Source organism: Labrus bergylta, chromosome 3 (genome assembly GCF_963930695.1).
Source record: "Labrus bergylta chromosome 3, fLabBer1.1, whole genome shotgun sequence".
In the NCBI taxonomy this organism is placed as follows: Eukaryota; Metazoa; Chordata; class Actinopteri; order Labriformes; family Labridae; genus Labrus; species Labrus bergylta.
The window spans coordinates 35,197,946-35,216,582 of record NC_089197.1 but is presented as its reverse complement, the minus strand read 5'-3'; the positions used below and the strand labels follow the sequence as shown (position 1 = coordinate 35,216,582).

At 38.0% G+C, this 18,637-nt stretch overlaps 1 protein-coding gene across 1 annotated transcript in view; it reads right to left on the bottom strand.

Annotated features, from left to right (window-relative positions):
- The window catches only part of LOC109989621 (transmembrane channel-like protein 3), a 31,820-nt gene extending 17,075 nt beyond the window's left edge, over positions 1–14,745 (bottom strand). Inside the window, exons 1-7 of the mRNA XM_029278789.2 lie at positions 14,536–14,745; positions 10,101–10,247; positions 7,228–7,303; positions 5,247–5,328; positions 4,894–5,000; positions 1,821–1,919; positions 721–863 (exon numbers count right to left, since the gene is read on the bottom strand). Coding sequence (XP_029134622.2) covers positions 721–863; positions 1,821–1,919; positions 4,894–5,000; positions 5,247–5,328; positions 7,228–7,303; positions 10,101–10,247; positions 14,536–14,687 — 806 coding nt within the window. The 5' untranslated portion in view covers positions 14,688–14,745. The remainder of the gene's footprint in view (positions 1–720; positions 864–1,820; positions 1,920–4,893; positions 5,001–5,246; positions 5,329–7,227; positions 7,304–10,100; positions 10,248–14,535) is intronic.
- Positions 14,746–18,637: the final 3,892 nt, after the last annotated feature.

Genomic DNA, 18,637 nt, shown 5'->3' with positions numbered 1-18,637 from the left:
ACATTTTCAGGGGCAGTCTCATGCCTCTATTGGAACAATTAATACTCTGACAAAGCATAGTTATTTAAATGTGTTTAAATGTAAGAAAAGTCAGACCTTTCAAGAGGGCTTGCTATTTAACAACAATTATTTACATGAAAGTTCCCTGCAGGAAAACTATTGCAAAAAAATATTTGAGGGTTAAATACTTTTCCCAGAATAAGCTTGACCACTGGTGTGACATGTGGCCTGTTGTCCCAGCTCTGATAAAATGATCTCTGCTCATGGAAAATAAAAGCAGGGGGCTTCACCTCATCCCTTCAAGTTATCCCAAAATGATCACCATGACAACCATATTTTAAAGAGGACTTTGAACCTACTGGGAGCTAGTGGTAAGATTGAAGTTGTAAATTCTGCCGAATCCAGGAGATAAAAACCAAACGACAAATAAATTGAAGTTATTTATATATGACGTCAGTGGTGGTCTTGACTGGGAACTATCTCAGCTGGTGCAACACATTAAATTTAAGAAGAGTGTAAACTCCGTCCTAGATAAGAAATAACATTCCAACCAGGCTGCATCTGAACTTACCCAGTGCAGGCCGATGGACTGTTCTATCTCTGTGAGCAGGCATTCAGTATTTTGTTATGTGACACACTACCTGATCTAGCCATTATCTCATTAATAGATAAACAAAATCATTATGGCATGGTATGAGGTGTAAAGACTGCAGCAATTACTTTCTTAACAGGATGATGAAACTGTAAGCAAAGACAGCCATCCCGACCAGGAAGTAGGCGAGGGGCAACCGGTACCCTGCGCTGCCAATTTTCCTCACTCTGCCATAGTAACCATAGAACAACACAGAGTACTGCAGGTAGCCCTGTGGAGATCAAACACACACAAAGCACAGAATCACAACACAGAGGTTTAGTGCACGATGGAACCAACTACATCTATAGAATGAGAAATAGAAAGTTAATGCAATTAACACAAAATAAATCATAGACTCATGAAGCTTTATGCAGACCAAAGCACACTTTTTTAACCCCACATTATCACTGGATCTTTTATGAATTAACTTTTGTATAGATTGCATATGACAATTTCTAATGCAGCGTCAGGACGTGATTTAAAGATCCAGTAGATGTCTGCCTTGAGCACCAGCATTAAACCAACACCAACAACAAACTGCAGTTTGGAAACACCTCAGCTATTCTGAAGCCTCCGCTCTCCTCCAGTTACAGGAGTTATCAATGAGAACACACCATAATTAAGCACCAAAAATGTATATTTCTTTAACCATTTTTTACATTATTGGTATACATATGGTATTTTTACCTATTTGTTAAAAGTATTTTTTAACTACGGAAACTCCTGAAGCCTTCAGCGGACATACATCCATTAATTTGATTCTACTCTGTTTTCCAGTCATTACAAATACGATATCAAGATCTTGACTCATTAGTCACATTATCTCAGGATAACATCACTGGTCTTCCTTGATAATGAGATCATTTCTGAAGATCAAAAAAACACAGATGATTCAGAATTAAATACAACAATTTATGTATTCGTATCTAGGACAATATGTAGACCCACTATTGGTCACTATACTGTTCACTATAGGCCATGAAGAAGAAGAACATTGTTTAAGTTTGGTTGCTTTTTAAAAATGGTTCCTAAGTGTACAGAAAGTCATTATTACCCTGACAGATCACTACATAAATTGAGCTTTAAGCTTATGTAACCTGTGGAAAGAAGGAGGCAGGAGAGTAATGGTCCATTGTATCTGTGAGTAATGTGTTATTGACAGAACAGTAACAGGAAAGAGGCTTGCCCCAAGAGACCAGATGGTGTCCAGGTCCTGGGCTGAAGCCAGGTGCTCCTTGGGGATGGTTTTACTTCTTGTCGTTCCAAACGGAGCTCCAGCCAGCAGCTAGGTACACACAGACAGAGATAGTTGTAATGCATTATGATGACAACAGGAAGGAATCCTTATTGGGCCTGAAATAAATGTATTGTTTTGTTTGTTTGTCTTGAGGACATGACTGTCATAGTAAAGGTACAATTGGCTGAATAAATTAACGTGATTTTTATCTGTTTATAAATTCTTAAAAAGAAAATGAGAACCTCTTAGATGCTTAAAAACAATTATAATGTTTTTAAAAGATACATAGTTTAATTCATTGTTATTGCTTCATTTAAACAGTTTTTAAGGGTGTGGCACAAAGTAAAAGTTATTTAAAGTTGTCACGAAACCGTGTCTTAAACTTTAATCAAACTATATTGATGCATGTTTTGATAAGCCCTATCCACCAAAATATTAGGTCAAGTCTTGTTTTTAATGACCAGAAACTGAAAGTAAACTCCTGTACACTGTTTAAATTAAACAAATACATGGGCTCGTTCTTCTCATACACACCTTTCTTATAAAAGGGACATTGCTTTTTGTAAAGCTTCTGAAATTGTATCCTTGTGTCAATAATTACAATAAAAGAGACTGTATGCCATTGAAATGTAAGGTATAAAAAAGTATTGAAGGAGTAAAATTTGGCGACCTTAATTTAAAGCTTTTAACGAGTCATTTTTGTGATGTCAGTGTAGTTATAGAAATATCCCAGGGCTGACTGAGGCTGTGGTGGAGGGGCACAATGTGATATCTTTTCAGAGGGCCCAGAAGTCCTGGCAACACTGCTTCACATAACTGTCTGTTTTTTTCTTTAAACAGGATGTATTTTTTTTTTACATATTATGTAGGCTTCAATCTTTGGGGTTAAGAGGTTATATCATTTTTTTTTGTATGTGTGGTGTTCACCTCATGCTCATCATCAGTTATGCAGAGTTGTTTTCAAGCAAGTTGTGTTCCAATGTCTCCCTTAACTTCTTTAAAGGCAGGGTTGGTCATTTTTGAAACAAGCATGATTTTGAAAGTAGCATTCCCTCAGTGCTTCGTCTACACCCAGCCCCTCCCCTCTGTGCTCCCTCTAAAGCCACGCCCCTTAGAAACTACGTCGTCTCATGTCTCATTCAGTAAACACTAAACTTTATCGTAATAAATGTAAAAAAATGTGAGTATTTTACAACTCACAACGACAAACTCAGAGTATAAAATCGGGCCATCATTCGAGCACTTTGAGTTAGGGCATGTGCATGTAAGGGAGAACGAGCAGGACGACAGGAAGGCGTCTGATTGGTTCATCAGATTGGTACCTCGTGGCAGACATTGGTCAAAGTTTTTACAGACTTACAAAGCTGCTACAGATGACAGATTTTCTTTGTTCCTTTTTCAGAGAACATGAGTTATTAATGTCTGTCAGGACCTAAAGACAATTTCAATGCAAATCTTAAAAAGTGGATCTGGAGAAAATTACCAACCCTGCCTTTAAGTCAAATGAATATAGAACTCCAGCTTCACCACAAATAGAAGCTCATTATGTAGGAAACACAAAGGTTAACCTGCTCGATCACTAGATAATGATCAAAGAATTTACAGACACAGACATCAAATATGAGGGATATCCAAGACATTTGATGAGGGATAACATTAGGGAGCTCCTGATAGGTCAGCCTTCACACATGAGGGAGAGAGAAATAAATGTAGAACCAGATTAGGCACTGGGAATGACAGGATAAGTCATAACTGTGGAGATTGCTTGTGTCTGAAGGTCAGTGACCAACATAAATCTAACAGCATCTCTTCCTTTGTCCCCTCTGTTCTTGTCTGCAGTTTGTGTTTATCTGGTAAAGTGAGGCTGCAGAAGAATCACCTGGCAGAATGTTTCCTCTGACCTGTTCTTATGAATATAGGAATACTTTTTACAGAGGTGTAGAAGTCAACGAACAAGTATTACATTTTACAATCTATAGCCCCGATAGTAAAGGTCAGGAAGTTCTACTTTAAATTTCATCAGTTGTGATCAGACTTGAGGGTGTGTTTCAAGTTTGCACATAAGTGACTATAAATTGATTAAAGATACAACCAATCTGGGGTTTAGCTCAGTTAGTAGAGAAAGAGCCCCATGTACAGAGGCTTGCATGTCAGCCCCCTGCACATTTCACACCTGATAGAACAGATAGAATGAACGTGGTGTCAACTCTTTGGAAAGGAAGACAAAAAAATGAACGTATATTGAATACATTATTTATTTTCTTAAATGTAAAATAAATGTACTTCATATTATTATTTTTTTAGGCTTTTTGTGCCTTTATTGGAAAGATCGGACAGTGGATAGAGATGTAAATCAGGGAGAGAGAGAGAGAGAGAGAGAGAGAGAGGGGATTGAAATGCGGGAAAGTAGCCACAGGCTGGATTTGAACCTGGGCCACCCGCGTTGAGGACTATAGCCTCCATATATGGGACACACGCACTAACCACTGCACCACCAGCGCCCAAAATACTTCATATTATTGACAACTGCTTATCATAAGAATAACCCCTTTAGCCCCATTGTCTTTTTTTATTATTTATATTAATTTAAAAAAATGGAGTCTGAAATGTCATATATTGTTTGTACATTTTCAATAGTGGACACATCAAATGTAATCTGCACCTTGTGCCAAATGGAAATAATGATCACCTAAGTACTTTGAGTTTGAGCTTCATACGGGAGAGCTTAAGAGACAGTCAGCACACAACAACATCAACAAAGACAGCAAAGCACTGCTTTGTCCTAATCCTTGAAAAAAAAATCAAGACACTGTTAAGAAATGCTTTTGATTGTAATTATGGATTTAAATCTGTTTTAAAATGCAACAAAATTTAATTAAAGTACATTCTCACCACCAACTCATACCAAACTAGAGTTTGGAGCCATCCTCCACTTCAAATGATGACAAAGAGAACCCCCTCTCTCACTCCTTGTCTTTTACACTGTCACAAACAAAGGTGTGTGTAGCACACAGTGTCTTACCTCTGGAAGGACGATGAAGGCTCCAGTCATGATGGTCAGGACGATGTTGATCCCAAACAACCAGCGGAGGAAGATAAAGTATGATGCCACACCAGACCCAAAGTGACCTCAACAAGGCAGAAGAAACATCTGACTGAGGCAGACTTTACACTCTTCATTTGTCATTCTGTGTCCTGAAAGGTCTAACTGTATAAGTATAGAATTACCTTTCAAATGGAACTGTCCTAGAAAAAGGAGGTTTAGTAAAGTACTTCATATAAAAAGAGAAAGTGGGGGGGGGGGGTCATTTTACACTTTATTGTTAAGTATAATAACAAAATCAAACACTTTTTCATTCTTTTGAGAAAACTCACTTTCAATCTTCTTAATGCGCACTTCCCAGGGAATAAAAAGGACCACAATGTTGTAAAGCCCTCGGGAAATTTTCTTCAACAGCTGCAGGAAAATAAAAAACTGGAGTTTACACAGATCATAATGTGGAAATATATCTGACCATCTCTGAATGTGTTGAGGATTTCCTCAAATATCTACAGACTGAACTCTTACATCACTTAAATCAGTCTTGCTCCTCCCTGAAGTGTAGCATCCTAAGCTGGAATCATTGATGAATGATTTAACTGTTTCTATAGATCCTATTGAGATGAAGCATTGTCAATAAAACATGCGGCCGCGGTGGCCGGCTTGTTCAATAAACGCAGTGGTTCCATCACATAGACGACACCTGGGCGGGCCGTCCAAGTATGTTTCCAACCTGTTTTTATTGAATTTTTCATTTATTCATAAAATGAGTGTGCACAAGAGATCGAGAGCAGTGACATGTGCATGTCACCACGTTTAAAAAACAACTAATTAACGTTTAAACGGTTGGTGATTTTAGTAAACGTTAAACACCCTTAAACGTTTTGAAGTCACACCTCTAATATTAACCATCTGTTACAGAACTACATAATTTATCACTATATTCATTCAGCATCTTCTGCATTACTCACCACTGCACTGTTTAGTCTTGTACATGTTAGTATTTGTTCATTTCTTTGTTAATTGTTTAATATTCAATGTTATATTATTGTACCTAGAGAGCACAGTTTACTGAAGTCAAATGAATTGTCTGTGTAAGCATACCTGACCAATAAAGCTTTCTTTTTTTTATTCAGATGCAGCACATATCCCTTTGGTTGCAGCACACACAGCATTCGTTTGGTTGCAGCACATATCCATGTGATGAATTAAAAACACAAACAGTGGGACTTCAGGAAGATTTGTGACAGAAATTAAAATCAGAACTGAGATTATGGCAACAATTATAGATAAGGTCAACTGCACCAATGAGTCTGATTTTCAATTAGTGGGAGCTGAAGAGTTAATAAGTCATTATCAGACATACTAAAGTGGATTTATACTAATTGGGGCCTGAGCAGCCTGAACATTTTAATTAAACTAAGCTTTAACAACAGGCCATAAATTCACTCATGCACATGCTACCTCCACACAGTGCTCTCTCTCTCTCCCCCTCTCTGTCTCTCTCTCTGTCTCTCTCTCTCTCTCTCTCTCTATCCCCTCCTCTCTGTCTCTCTCTGTCTCTCTCTGTCTCTCTGTGTCTCTCTCTCTCTCTCTCTCTCTCTCTCTGTCTCTCTCTCTCTAGCCCCTCCTCTCTGTCTCTCTCTGTCTCTCTCTGTCTCTCTGTCTCTCTGTCTCTCTCTGTCTCTCTGTCTCTCTGTCTCTCTCTCTCTCCCTCTCTTCCTCTCTCTGTTTCTCACTTCTCTCTCTCGCTTTCTCTGTCTCTCTCTCTCTCTCTCTCTCCCTCTCTCCCTCTCTCTCTCTCTCTCTCCCTTTCTCTCTCTCCCTCTTTCTCTCTCTCTCCCTCTCTCCCTCTCTCTCTCTCCCCCTCTCTCTCTCTCTCTCTCTCTCTCTCTCCCTCTTTCTGTGTATACGTGATGAAGATAGGCAGATAACACAAGCTGAATTATCTGCAGCATGCTTGTGTTCAGACCGCAAGAGGGGAAACACTCTTTTTGATTTCAATTCAGCAGCTTGCACAAAGGAAGGCCGACATGGTTTATTATTCTGGCTCTGATAATCAAGTTGCTGCAGTGCAGTGAAATAACAGAAAAGATACTCGAAGCGAAGTTTTTAGTGTAGACTTCATCTAAGCTGCTCACAGTGACGACGGAGGAGCAGAACTGTCTCTGTTGTTTTTTATTTTGTCTTCTCCTGCATGTTTCTGCAAGAATCTGTTCAGTTCTGATACATTCTCTCTCTGATCAGTCTGGAATCAGTTTGAGTGAACGTAACTGGAGGTAAGTTGAAAAGTAACTGACTAAGGTTTGTACGTACATCAGCTCCTGCAGTCTGGTACCCTCTGGTTCTAGTCAGTCGTCCCTCATACTTCAGGACTATCTCTCTGGCCTGCCTGGAAAACAAAGACAAAGGTGCATGTACACTGTGAGTACTGATGACATCTTCCCTGGTTCATTAGCTCATAAGAAGCAATCAAAAGCTTTGTCTGATCAGTGGTTGTTTGAGGGGATACAGCATCACATTGACAGTCTTTACCTCTCTTTGTGTTTATACACATACACAAAACTCATTTACTAAACTTTTCAGAGTTAGCTGCATGTTCTCTACGACTTTACCCTGATTTTTTTCCTACCAGTCCCCTAGCAAAAAGTTTGAGTAGGGGGTGAGCTGATGTGTGAACGCAAGAGGAAATATTCAGGAATATTCGAGGGGAGCAGGCGGGGGTGTTGACATTTATATCATGTGACCAGTGAGCAACCTGTGCAATCATGATGCACATAATGAAGCTGTTCATACTGTTTTCTGATTGCAAGTATGTTCATTACCAATCTTTTCTTGACAGTGTGAATATGTCTTATTACACATTGATATAAAGGCAGAAATTGGCATGATAGTATCTGACTTTGTTGCTTCTTTCACCATTTCCACATCGTCCTTTTAACGTAGCGTCCTGCCAACTGAGAGACTTTCACCTTCCCATCCAGAGGTGCATGTTCATCCCTTATGGAGACTTCATGCCACATTTGTAATCTACATTTATATTCTTTATTGCAAAGATAAGTCACAGGAGGTATACATTTGTTTCAGTATCAGTGTTTCTATTAGGCTCTATCATGTTACTACTAAAGCGTTTGCAGCATGCTGAGTACAATGGCCTTTTTTTTTATAAAAGTGCAAACCAGTCATAAAAGCAAGATCGTTCTTAAACCAGTCACAGCAGACTGGCCACATTGGTATAAACTGTAAGAACGGGATCAGGAGCTTTAAAGTCAATTTTTTCGGGTTCAGGATATTAGGATATTGGTGGGGGCGATGAGCCGTTTCAGCTGCACGTCACACTCTCCAATGAAAAGCATTTGACATTTATTTTGTGACCTCATTTCATGGTTAGGCTGAGGGCTGAGGTCAGGGTTCAAATTCTGACAATAACTCTAAAATTTGTTGCAAAATCTCCGTAAAGACCAGAGATTTGTGATGTGAAATACGAGCGGTGGGATTAATCGCAGACATTAAGCCGGAGATTAAAGAGTGTGTAGAAACGCAGACTTGCATTCCATCCCTGATGACGGTAATAAAACCTCTGCAGTAATAACAAACTGCCCATATAAAACCTGTTATCCATGGCACATACTCAGCACATCTTAGAAGCTCTCTATCTATTCTGGTTCTCTCTTCCTCCTGTCTGCTTTCCTTCTACTATCCAACTATAGACCAATGTTGATCACAGTTTTGTGTCTGACTTTTAGATAAGATAAGATAGAGGTCTTTTGACAAGTGCCAACAAGAGTCATGGTAGTAAGTAAAAACAAATAAAAAATTAATTTGTGTATACAGTAGGGCTGCAACTAACGACTATTTTGGTCTTCAAATAGTCATTGATTATTGAAACGATTAATCAACTTATCTGATATCATATTGACTTTACTAATGGCTGTTATTTATCTATCAACATTCACATTCAAAATGACTCTTTCACACTCAAAATATGTCATTAAAATCTTAATTCAGCTATATGTTTCTCTTGGCTTTAAACGTTACTAGTTAGCATGGTTACTATAGTAACACGGTCAGAGTCTGCTCTGGAAAGAGAAAGAGATGAGGAGACAGAAAGATCAGAAGTTCTCAGGGAAAGGTTTTACGGTGAGGGACTGAAAATCACTGTGTGGCTGAAACTTTGGATTGAATTCATCTGAATGCCAGAAATGTTTTTTTTGAAGACGGATGTCCAGGGTGCCCCGGGGTGCCTTGTCTCCAAATGTTTGCGCAAGCAAGGTCTGCTTGGGGGGAATTATGTGACTTGTAGAGCACTTTAACTGATGTATCACTGATTGCACAGCTCTGGACAGCTCCCCATGTCAATACTGTCCATTTACAACATTTACATCTACCTCCAGCAAAGTATGTTGTATTTAATCTTTTCATATTTAAGACTAGTAATGCTAAGTTAAATCCTGGTTGTATATATTCTCATTCTTAGTTTTGATATTTTTAGTGCTTATTTACTTTGTATTTAATATTATATTGTGTTTATTTGCTCATATTGTGTCTTTGGATAACCTGCTGCTATAAAGCCACAATTTCCCAGTTTGGGATCAACAAAGAAATTCTAGTCTATTATATTCTATAAGTGAGGAGAGGGAGTGAAAGTCAGCGAGTGTGAGAGTTAGGGTATTTGTCATGAGCAGCTGAGAAACAGTAAGAAGAAGATGTTCGAGCAACAATAAATGCCCATACCTACTGACGACTAACAGGGATGAGGGTCAGCCCTGAACTTAACTCAAACTTTAGCCCTAGAGCAGACCAATAAGTCTCCCCGGGGCTTTCTGACTACGGCCGGGGAATCTCAAGCATGAAAGGTTGACACTTTAAGTTTCCAGCGTCCAGAGTGTAATGCTCACTGAGTTGAGACGTTTTAGAACGTGTTACATCTGAAGACCCTATTCCTATTCTTTTTTCTGTCCCTTCCTGGTTGCTGTTCTGTTGTTGATCTATGAATGTATTTCAGTCACTCAGTTGTCATGTTTACATTTTTATGAAAGCTGAGGTGCTCAGGTTTTGGCGCCCTTTCTTTGAGTTCAGTGACATGTATACTCTGTGTGCAGAGTGGAAAGCAGAAGAGAACAGATGGAGTAATTATAACGTTGAAAAATACAAAAGAACAGCAAAACAAAAAACAAGCAGTGTGGTACTTTAGGACTTTAAGCTTGCGTCTCATTGGCCAGGGTCTGGTCCGAATGTTGGCGATGATCTCTTTCTGGTACTGAATGTTCTGGAACATCTCCTCCGGGTCGTTGCTGTCAACCCGCTCATCGTCTTTGTCTTCATCATCTGAAGAGCTGCCGAGTAAACACAACAAACACCCAACTAAGACTGGTACATTGTAAACAGACATTTTAAAGTATTTCATCGTCAAAGCTGAATGAAAATGGTTGTGATGTACAGATTGGCAGACTTTTTCACTTTTAAAAATATAATTGATACAAAAGACATTCACATTTTTACTTCACCCATTTCATATTATCTGATTAGCATCACATGTAGCTGTAGCCTGGTGTTGTGCAATGAAAAGTGGATGATTTACTAACAGGGGAGTTAAGACTTGTTCTAAACAAGATTATGTATTTGGCTTAACTTGATTTTAAATTAAATATATTTCTGATTTAATCCAATAAAATCCAATAAAAAAAGTACACCTGACAGATAACATATCTCTGCTAGGCCCTAAGAACCTCAGAGAGACTTTTTCTAGTGATTTGACTGTCCTTAGTGACATCAGCCTGGCATCTAGCGCCACTGTTAGGAATCTAGAAGTTCTATTTGATCAAGATATGTCTTTTAGCTCTCACATCAGTCAAGTTTCAAGAACAGCCTATTTTCACCTTCGTAATATATCCAAGATCAGGAATATCCTGTCGCAAAATGATACAGAAAAACTAGTTCATGCATTTGTTACCTCCAGATTGGATTATTGTAACTCTCTTTTGTCAGGGTGCTCTGGCAAGTCTCTAAAGACTCTTCAACTGGTCCAGAACGCTGCAGCTCGTGTACTGACCAGAACTAGGAAAAGGGACCACATCACTCCTGTCCTGGCTTCTCTGCACTGGCTCCCTATACAGTCTAGAATAGAATTCAAGATCCTTCTTCTCACCTACAAAGCTCTAAATGGCCAGGCTCCATCCTACCTGAAGGAGCTAGTAGTGCCGTACTGTCCCTCGAGAGCGTTGCGGTCCCGGAGTATAGGCCTGCTGGTGGTACCTACAGTCTCTAAGTGTACTATGGGAGGTAAAGCCTTCAGTTATCGGGCTCCTCTCCTCTGGAACCGCCTTCCAGCCGGGGTCCGGGAGGCAGACACAGTCTGTATTTTTAAGAATAGACTTAAAACTTTCCTTTTTGATAAATCTTATAGTTAGTGCTGGTGTAGACCAGCTCTTAGTTATGCTGCTATAGGCTTAGACTACCGGGGAAACTGGCACCTTGAGCTCCTCTCTCTCTCTCTCTTTCTCTCTCTCTCTCTCTCTCTCTCTCTCTCTCTCTCTCTCTCTCTCTGTGCATATACAGTACATCATATTACTGCATGTATCTATCTGTAAATCTCAGTCACTAACCACCTACTTTCCTGAGAGCTCTTGAGCTCTCTTAGGCTCCTCAAGATCGTTGGTTGACGGCCTGTAATGTTAACAGACAAAGAGTAAGGTATTCTACCTGCTTTTTGTAAAGTGTCTTGAGATAACACTTGCTATGAGTTGACGCTATACAAATAAAATTGAAATTGAATTGAATTAATATGTTTAAGTTCTGGCACCTCAGGCCAACAAGCTCCTAAAATTTGACAACCAGAGAAATGATTTCATTTATCTCTGTTTTGAAATAATGTAAAGTACCACACAGACCATACCACAGTGTGTCAATACATTGCTTTGTCAGTTTATGGACTTAACATTTGTATTCAAATTTAGCACCATTTAATCTTTGTTTTTTGTTCTTTGTGTTTATATTTGTTTTTATCTTTGTCCTTTGGTTAAGTTATGACTTAACTTGTTTGAGAAATAATGTTGGTGTACTCTGAATGTATGCTAAAAGGTAAAATAAATAAAACATTGTTGGAAAAAAAACATTAGCGCCATTTGATAAATTACCTTAACGAAAATAAAAAAAAGATGTGTGTGTATTTAATTCCTCCAATTTGACATCACCTTGATGACAAAGTGTAAGGGTGAAGGACTGCTGTAGCCTTGGCATGAACCAATCAATGGCACAGAAAGATGGGAGTTTTTAGCTTCTTAAAGCAACCAAAATATTTCCTAAGCCAGAGGATTCTTAGTGTGTGTTGCCCTGTCATACTTAATTAATTAATTAATTAATTAATTACACAGATATTACCATTTTATAGAATGTTAATTTGTGTGACGCAAAATCTGAAATTGGTCACCAAACAAATACCCTCCCCCCTATTTCGGCACACATCATATATACAGTATGTTAGGAAAAAAGCTGCTGTAAAGATGTGAAAATATTCAGTACAAGTTAATTATGGATTTAGACCGGTAACGTCTTTCATCAATTTTAAATTCAGGTTTATTTTGGCAGTGTCAGATGGGTGGCTCATGATGCACTGGGGGTCCATAGCATGATCTCCCCTTAGCCCCCCTGTAGCTCCACAATTATATAAAAATGACTGAGGTAGAGTAGGCTATGGTCTGTGGCTTAGCAACATGTTGAAATGTTGAAATGATGACACGCAGCAGTCCTAATATGAAACATGAGGGGACCTGCAGGTATATGATTGAAACTGAAAATCGGACCACAACTTGTTAAATTGCCTTTATTTAAGTAATATTGATATAATAGGGGGCTCATCTATATTGTGTAAAATGAACAATAGTTTTACCTTTATGCTGGTCATACAACAAAAAATATAAAAATGATTGATTAAGAACTAAAACAAAATCAAGAGCAAAGAGATATAATGTGTTTTGAAAGGTGGCAAAGCGGATAATGTCCCCATTAAAGTTTGAGGTTATTTATATATTTTGTATTTTAATGTCTTTTTTTTAGCTTAATGTCAAATTTCTGAATATCGTTTGGATATTGTTTTAGTTAACTTGTTTTCATATTTATTCTTCTCTCTCATTATTAATCTGGTAATTTACTGATAAACTGATTTTATTTGGCTAGGCTATGCTACTCAACATTAGGCTAACATTACACATTGATAAGGTAACTTGCATAAATGGAGTAAAGAAAATTACCATTCTTTGGCAAACAGAGGAAATAGGTAGACCCTCAGGTTCAAAAACTGATTCTGGGTCTGGGGTCTCAAACATGAAGGCTGGACGGGTCCAATAGAGCAGCCAGATGAAGCATTTGTTGTCAGGTGTAGCACTTTATGAGAGTCCTTCTCCTGAGTGGGCGTGGCTTCACCACATTCAATGGACACGCCCACATCATCCCACAGCATCTTTATTTTTAAACTTAATTTGATATAGCCTACAGTACCTTGCAAGTTTTTTTCCCCAGTGAAATTTAGCCTGGTGGTTAATAACACAGGCTTCTGTTATATAACAAAGCAAACATACGTTTTTTTTCTTTTCTTTTTTTTTAATTTCGAGATTAAAGTTGTAAATTTACGACTTTACGAGATTTAAAACTCGTAAATTTATGAGAATAAAGTTGTAAATTAAAGAGATTTAAAACTCATAAATTCACAACTTTATTCTCGTAAATTTATGACTTTTTTTTTATTTAACATGGCCCTAATCCTCCATCGTATCTTTAAGTAAAAATGTGAGAAGGGATTAATTTGATATTTAATTGGGATTTTATTGTTGAAATGATGGTGAAAAAAGTGTTTCCCACAGATGACCACCTGCATGTAGTATTTGGTGGTCACAGGGCATTTTTTGAGACTAAGGTCCACCAGTCCACACTCAGTGGTTAACACTCAGTCCTCTAACCCTGCTCCCTATCATGACCATTTCTCTGGCCAGTCATATTAAAAATGTATGTTTATTGCAGAGCCTGTCTTGCAATGCCGACATGTGACACTATTTCCCCCCTCACCTCTACCTTCTAAAGCGATATGTCACTCCTTTATTATTGAAAACATAGTCCAAGCTAGCAAATTTTTTATTCTATAAAAAGTATTTTTAAAGGGATGAACTGGAAACAATGCATACAAGGCTGAATATCTGCAAAATGGTTATATCAGTATTGTATGAGTTCTGTCTCATATTGTGGATCACATTCCCTCACAAATCAGAAAGAGGATATTTAAAATGGTGCATGCACAATGATAAAAGACAAATAACTTAAAATTAAAATAAGATGAAAAATGCACTGTGCAAAAAAAAATGTTAAAAAAAGAACTACCTCACTTTTTTCTAAAGGGCAACCAACATAACATTTACTACTACTATGACATTTATGAAAGAAATAGCATGTCCATCATGTTGCTGAGTGGCAGTTAAGAGTCACACAGGAAACTCTCCTTATTATTAGATTTAATATAAGGCTAATTGTATAACCTTCAGGATGTCATTTAAGACTCAGAAAGATGAAAGGCACAGAGACAGACAGATAAAGGGTTCCCAGAAACCATCACAGAGGAAGATTTATCAAACTCACCCCTGCTGGTGGTCCTGAAAAGCTGAATAAATCCTCCGGGAGTTCTTCCTGATACTTTTGTGTCTCCTGGTTGCAGACAGAGACCTGCTGCTCCCAACCAAAGGCTCAGACACCACATTCATGCTGGCTCTGCTCGGAGTGAGGGAGCTCATGAAATCACATAAGGAATAACTGCACAGTGCTGCTGGTTGAACCCTCCCTACTACCCACTGCCGGAGCCCCTCTGGAGCAGGATACACAGCCCAGTCCAGAATGAAACACATTCACCCTGAGTCCAATTAAAGCTGTACTGACTGCTTAAAGGGACAGCACCAAACAGCTGGCCACTATATCAGGCACATTTTAATGGTAATCTTTAATTCAATATGTCAAAAACTACAAATGTTTTTTCGCAATGTTACAAATATATTTCCACCTGCAGAAATAAGATTTCTAGAAGTCAAAACTGATCACAGATATCTTAGACTAGATGAGATGGCATGTTGTATCATTTGAATCAATCACAATCAGTAATAATGGTGAAAGTACATGTGGCACAGGAATAACAAAGTATGATATTCGATTGATCATTCAAATATTTACTTCAACCACTGTGATGACGATAAAATTGTAATACTGCTAATTATAGAAGTTGAAATCAACACCTCTGAGATTTACATTAACATTTATAATAATGATAATAGAAGTAAGACTGATATTAATGCCTGTAGCATTTAGAGTCGGGCAGATCCACAGAGAGAGAGAGGAGCTCAATGTGTCAGGTCCCCCAGCAGTCTAAGCATATAGCAGCAAAACTAGGGGTAGGACCAAGCCTGAGCTCAGATTCAGATTCACATTTTTTATTGTCCCACAAGGGGAAATTTGCGTTGCAACAGGAGCACACAGAAGACAAGAAACACAAGGACAACATCAGCATATGATGGTGGACCAAAACAACATTGGTCTACATGGACCAAACATGGACCAAAACAAATTTAAAAAAAATCAGACAACACAGCAAAATATAAAACCAAATAAAAACAGCGCAATAAAATCAGTCAAGAGCCCATACTAGAATGGAAATTCAAGTTATTAAAGTGCAGAGTGGAGATGTGCAAATGTGCAATTCAAGTGCAAAAAGAGCAACAAATAGCTAATTGTTGTTTAACATATTAATTGCATTTGGTAAAAATGAGCTGCAGTCCTAACAAAGCTTTATCAAAAAGGGAAGTTTGAAGTCTGCTCTCATAAGAAGGTATGGGTGTCTGACTGACACTACACTGACTCGTAGATGATTCCAGAGGAGAGAGGGCTCTACCTTCCATAGCACATTTAGAGAATATAAAGCTGGTCTTTATTCTGGGAGCATACTGTTCTATAGGGGCACTATGAGTTCTTTGATATGATGGTGCCTAACCTAAAGAGCTTTGTAAATGAGAAGATAGATTTTGAATTCTCTTTCAGATTTTAAAGGGACCCAGTGGAGAAGCTAATTTCTGGTTATTGGAATCAAATCAATGTGTTCTGCTTTGTTTACATGTTAGGACAATGCATTTTGGATGTTAATCATCACAATTATTTTTTGGAAAATTAACTAAGGACATCATAAAAATATTGCAAGGCTGCATTTATTATTGTGTTTTGATGCAATTTTTTTATTAATCTTTTTTATAATTATTTTTATTGCTTTCATGCTTTCCATCAGTCACACTTACAAGTTTTTATCAACCAAAATAATACCACAACATTTAACTTAGTTACACTTTTCAAGAGTGAAATCAGGATCACATGAGATATTTACCTTTATATCACAAGACACAACAGAGAAAACACATGAAATAAAACAATATATATATATATATATATATATATATATATATATATATATATATATATATAATTAAATAAATATAGAAACATGTCCCATTCATTCACATCAAATCTCGTCCCTCGCATCCCACCCCCCACCCTCTACACACACACACACACACACACACACACACACACACACACACACACACACACACACACACACACACACACACACACACACACACACACACACACACACACACAGTCAGGGACAATTAAAAGAAATTCATCCACTGCATGGGCATCATGAATGTGCTCCAAGCTTTATGTTACATTTTGAGAAATGTTTTCCTCGATCACCTGAGATTTACTGTTGTGCTAAAGCAATACCAAAGTCACTTACTTGTATAAATTTACCTACCTGTTTAACCAGTTTTATTATGCATGAAGCTTCAATAAATGGGTGTGCGCCTTATGTTCACTTGGCCCCTGCCTCTGTTCACGGACGCTGTGAGACCTGACAGATGTCTCTATTTCATTGGTTGTCTGTTTAACTGTACACAGAAGAGTGCTTCTGATCAATGTGGTTTTGTTCTTGGAGTCCATTCACAACCCAGTGATCGGAGCCCTGCAATGATTCATCAGTTCAACATTTAGGCAGCCAGTGAGGAGAGATTTGTGGTCCTTCATTTAATGCAAGAGTTCTCCTTACATCATTATTAGGATCTGAGTCTGATTTGATCTCTTTCATTGTCACGCTCATGGGCATCTTAGTTGGGGGAAAAGTGGGACTCACTACCCAGGGCCCCTACAGAGAAAGGGGCTCTTAATCAGAATCAGAATCAGAATCAGAATCAGAATCAGAATCGGGGTTTATTGCCAAGTACATTTACACATACAAGGAATTTGTCTTGGTGTATTGGTGCTAAACAATTAACAAGGAAATAAAGCAGAACTAGCAACAACTTAAATAATACAGTACAAGAAGCTATTACAATATATAAAATAGAATTTAAAAATGTAAAAAATAAAGATAAAAAACACAAAATGTACAAAAGGTGCAATGTAGGAGATTGGCCTGAGTGCAAAAACAAAAAGAAGTGCGTTGTCAAAGGTGGGTTGTGCAAAGTGATTTAGGACATGTCAGAATACATTTTGCTATTACCCGGCGCACAACCTATGACGCAGAGCATAAAGAGGTTGAAATGTGTTTTGGCGTTACATAAATAAGACCAATCAGAGTGTCAGCTCTCATTGCCTCTTAGAGCCACGTGTGCAGACAGACAGGCATGTTGGTTATTTTCAGGTAGGTTTCAGTCTTTGTTCATTGTAGTCCATGTGTTGATGGTGGACTGAGTAAGAAGTGTAGAATTCTTTTAGAACTTTGTCTTGTTGTATAATGTGTCAGCTAACATTAGTTATTGGACATGAAATGAAGCAGGACGTGTTGTTTTGTTAGAGTTAATACTGATGAGAAACTTACTTAACGTAAGCTGATGATAGCTGACATTATTATTATTTTTCTGTATGAGATTGTCAGAGCTACAGTAAACAGCATGTTCTACAATTCTCCAATTCACTTAGCAGACGCTTTTCTCCAAAGCGACGTACATCAGAGAGTAAGAACAACACAACCAAGGATCTAGAAAAAAGGGAACAATGTCAGTAAGAGCAAACGATCAGCTTTGAGTCTGATTGGACACACAGGTGCTGACAGGAAGTGACCAGAGGCAAAGCACAACATTGACGGCAGTTCTTGAGAGCTCTAATCAGTATAGAAACCATCTTATAAGTCATTGTTATCAAACAAAAACCATCGTCATTACCATCATCATCATCAATAATATGGAGACCATCATCATTAAGTTAGTAGGTATTAATGAAAGAGCTGGGTCTTTAGCTTTTTCTTAAAGGTGCAGAGGGACTCTGCAGATCGAATAGAGCATGTTAATGTCTGAATAAACTTCTCTCTTGCAGCCATCACCTTCGGTTTAAAATGCCGACTTCCGTCCACGAGTTTAAATAATAGGTCAGCAATCTCTAGCTGAACAATGTTGTTAGTGACAGTTTCAAATGACATCCAATCAGCTCAACATTTTCAAGATACTTTTGTTATTTTTGTTGTGCAAACATGGTGAGATAAACAGAGTCAAGTTGAGAGAAAGATTGACTAAGAGAAAATCTTACTAGGTGAAATTTAGAAGTATGACTGATTGTTGTAAGGTTTTAATTTAATATTGATTATTTTCTTTTTTTTTCTTTGTAGCTGGCCTACATGATTATTGAGTTAATTTATTATGCTATGGTGTTT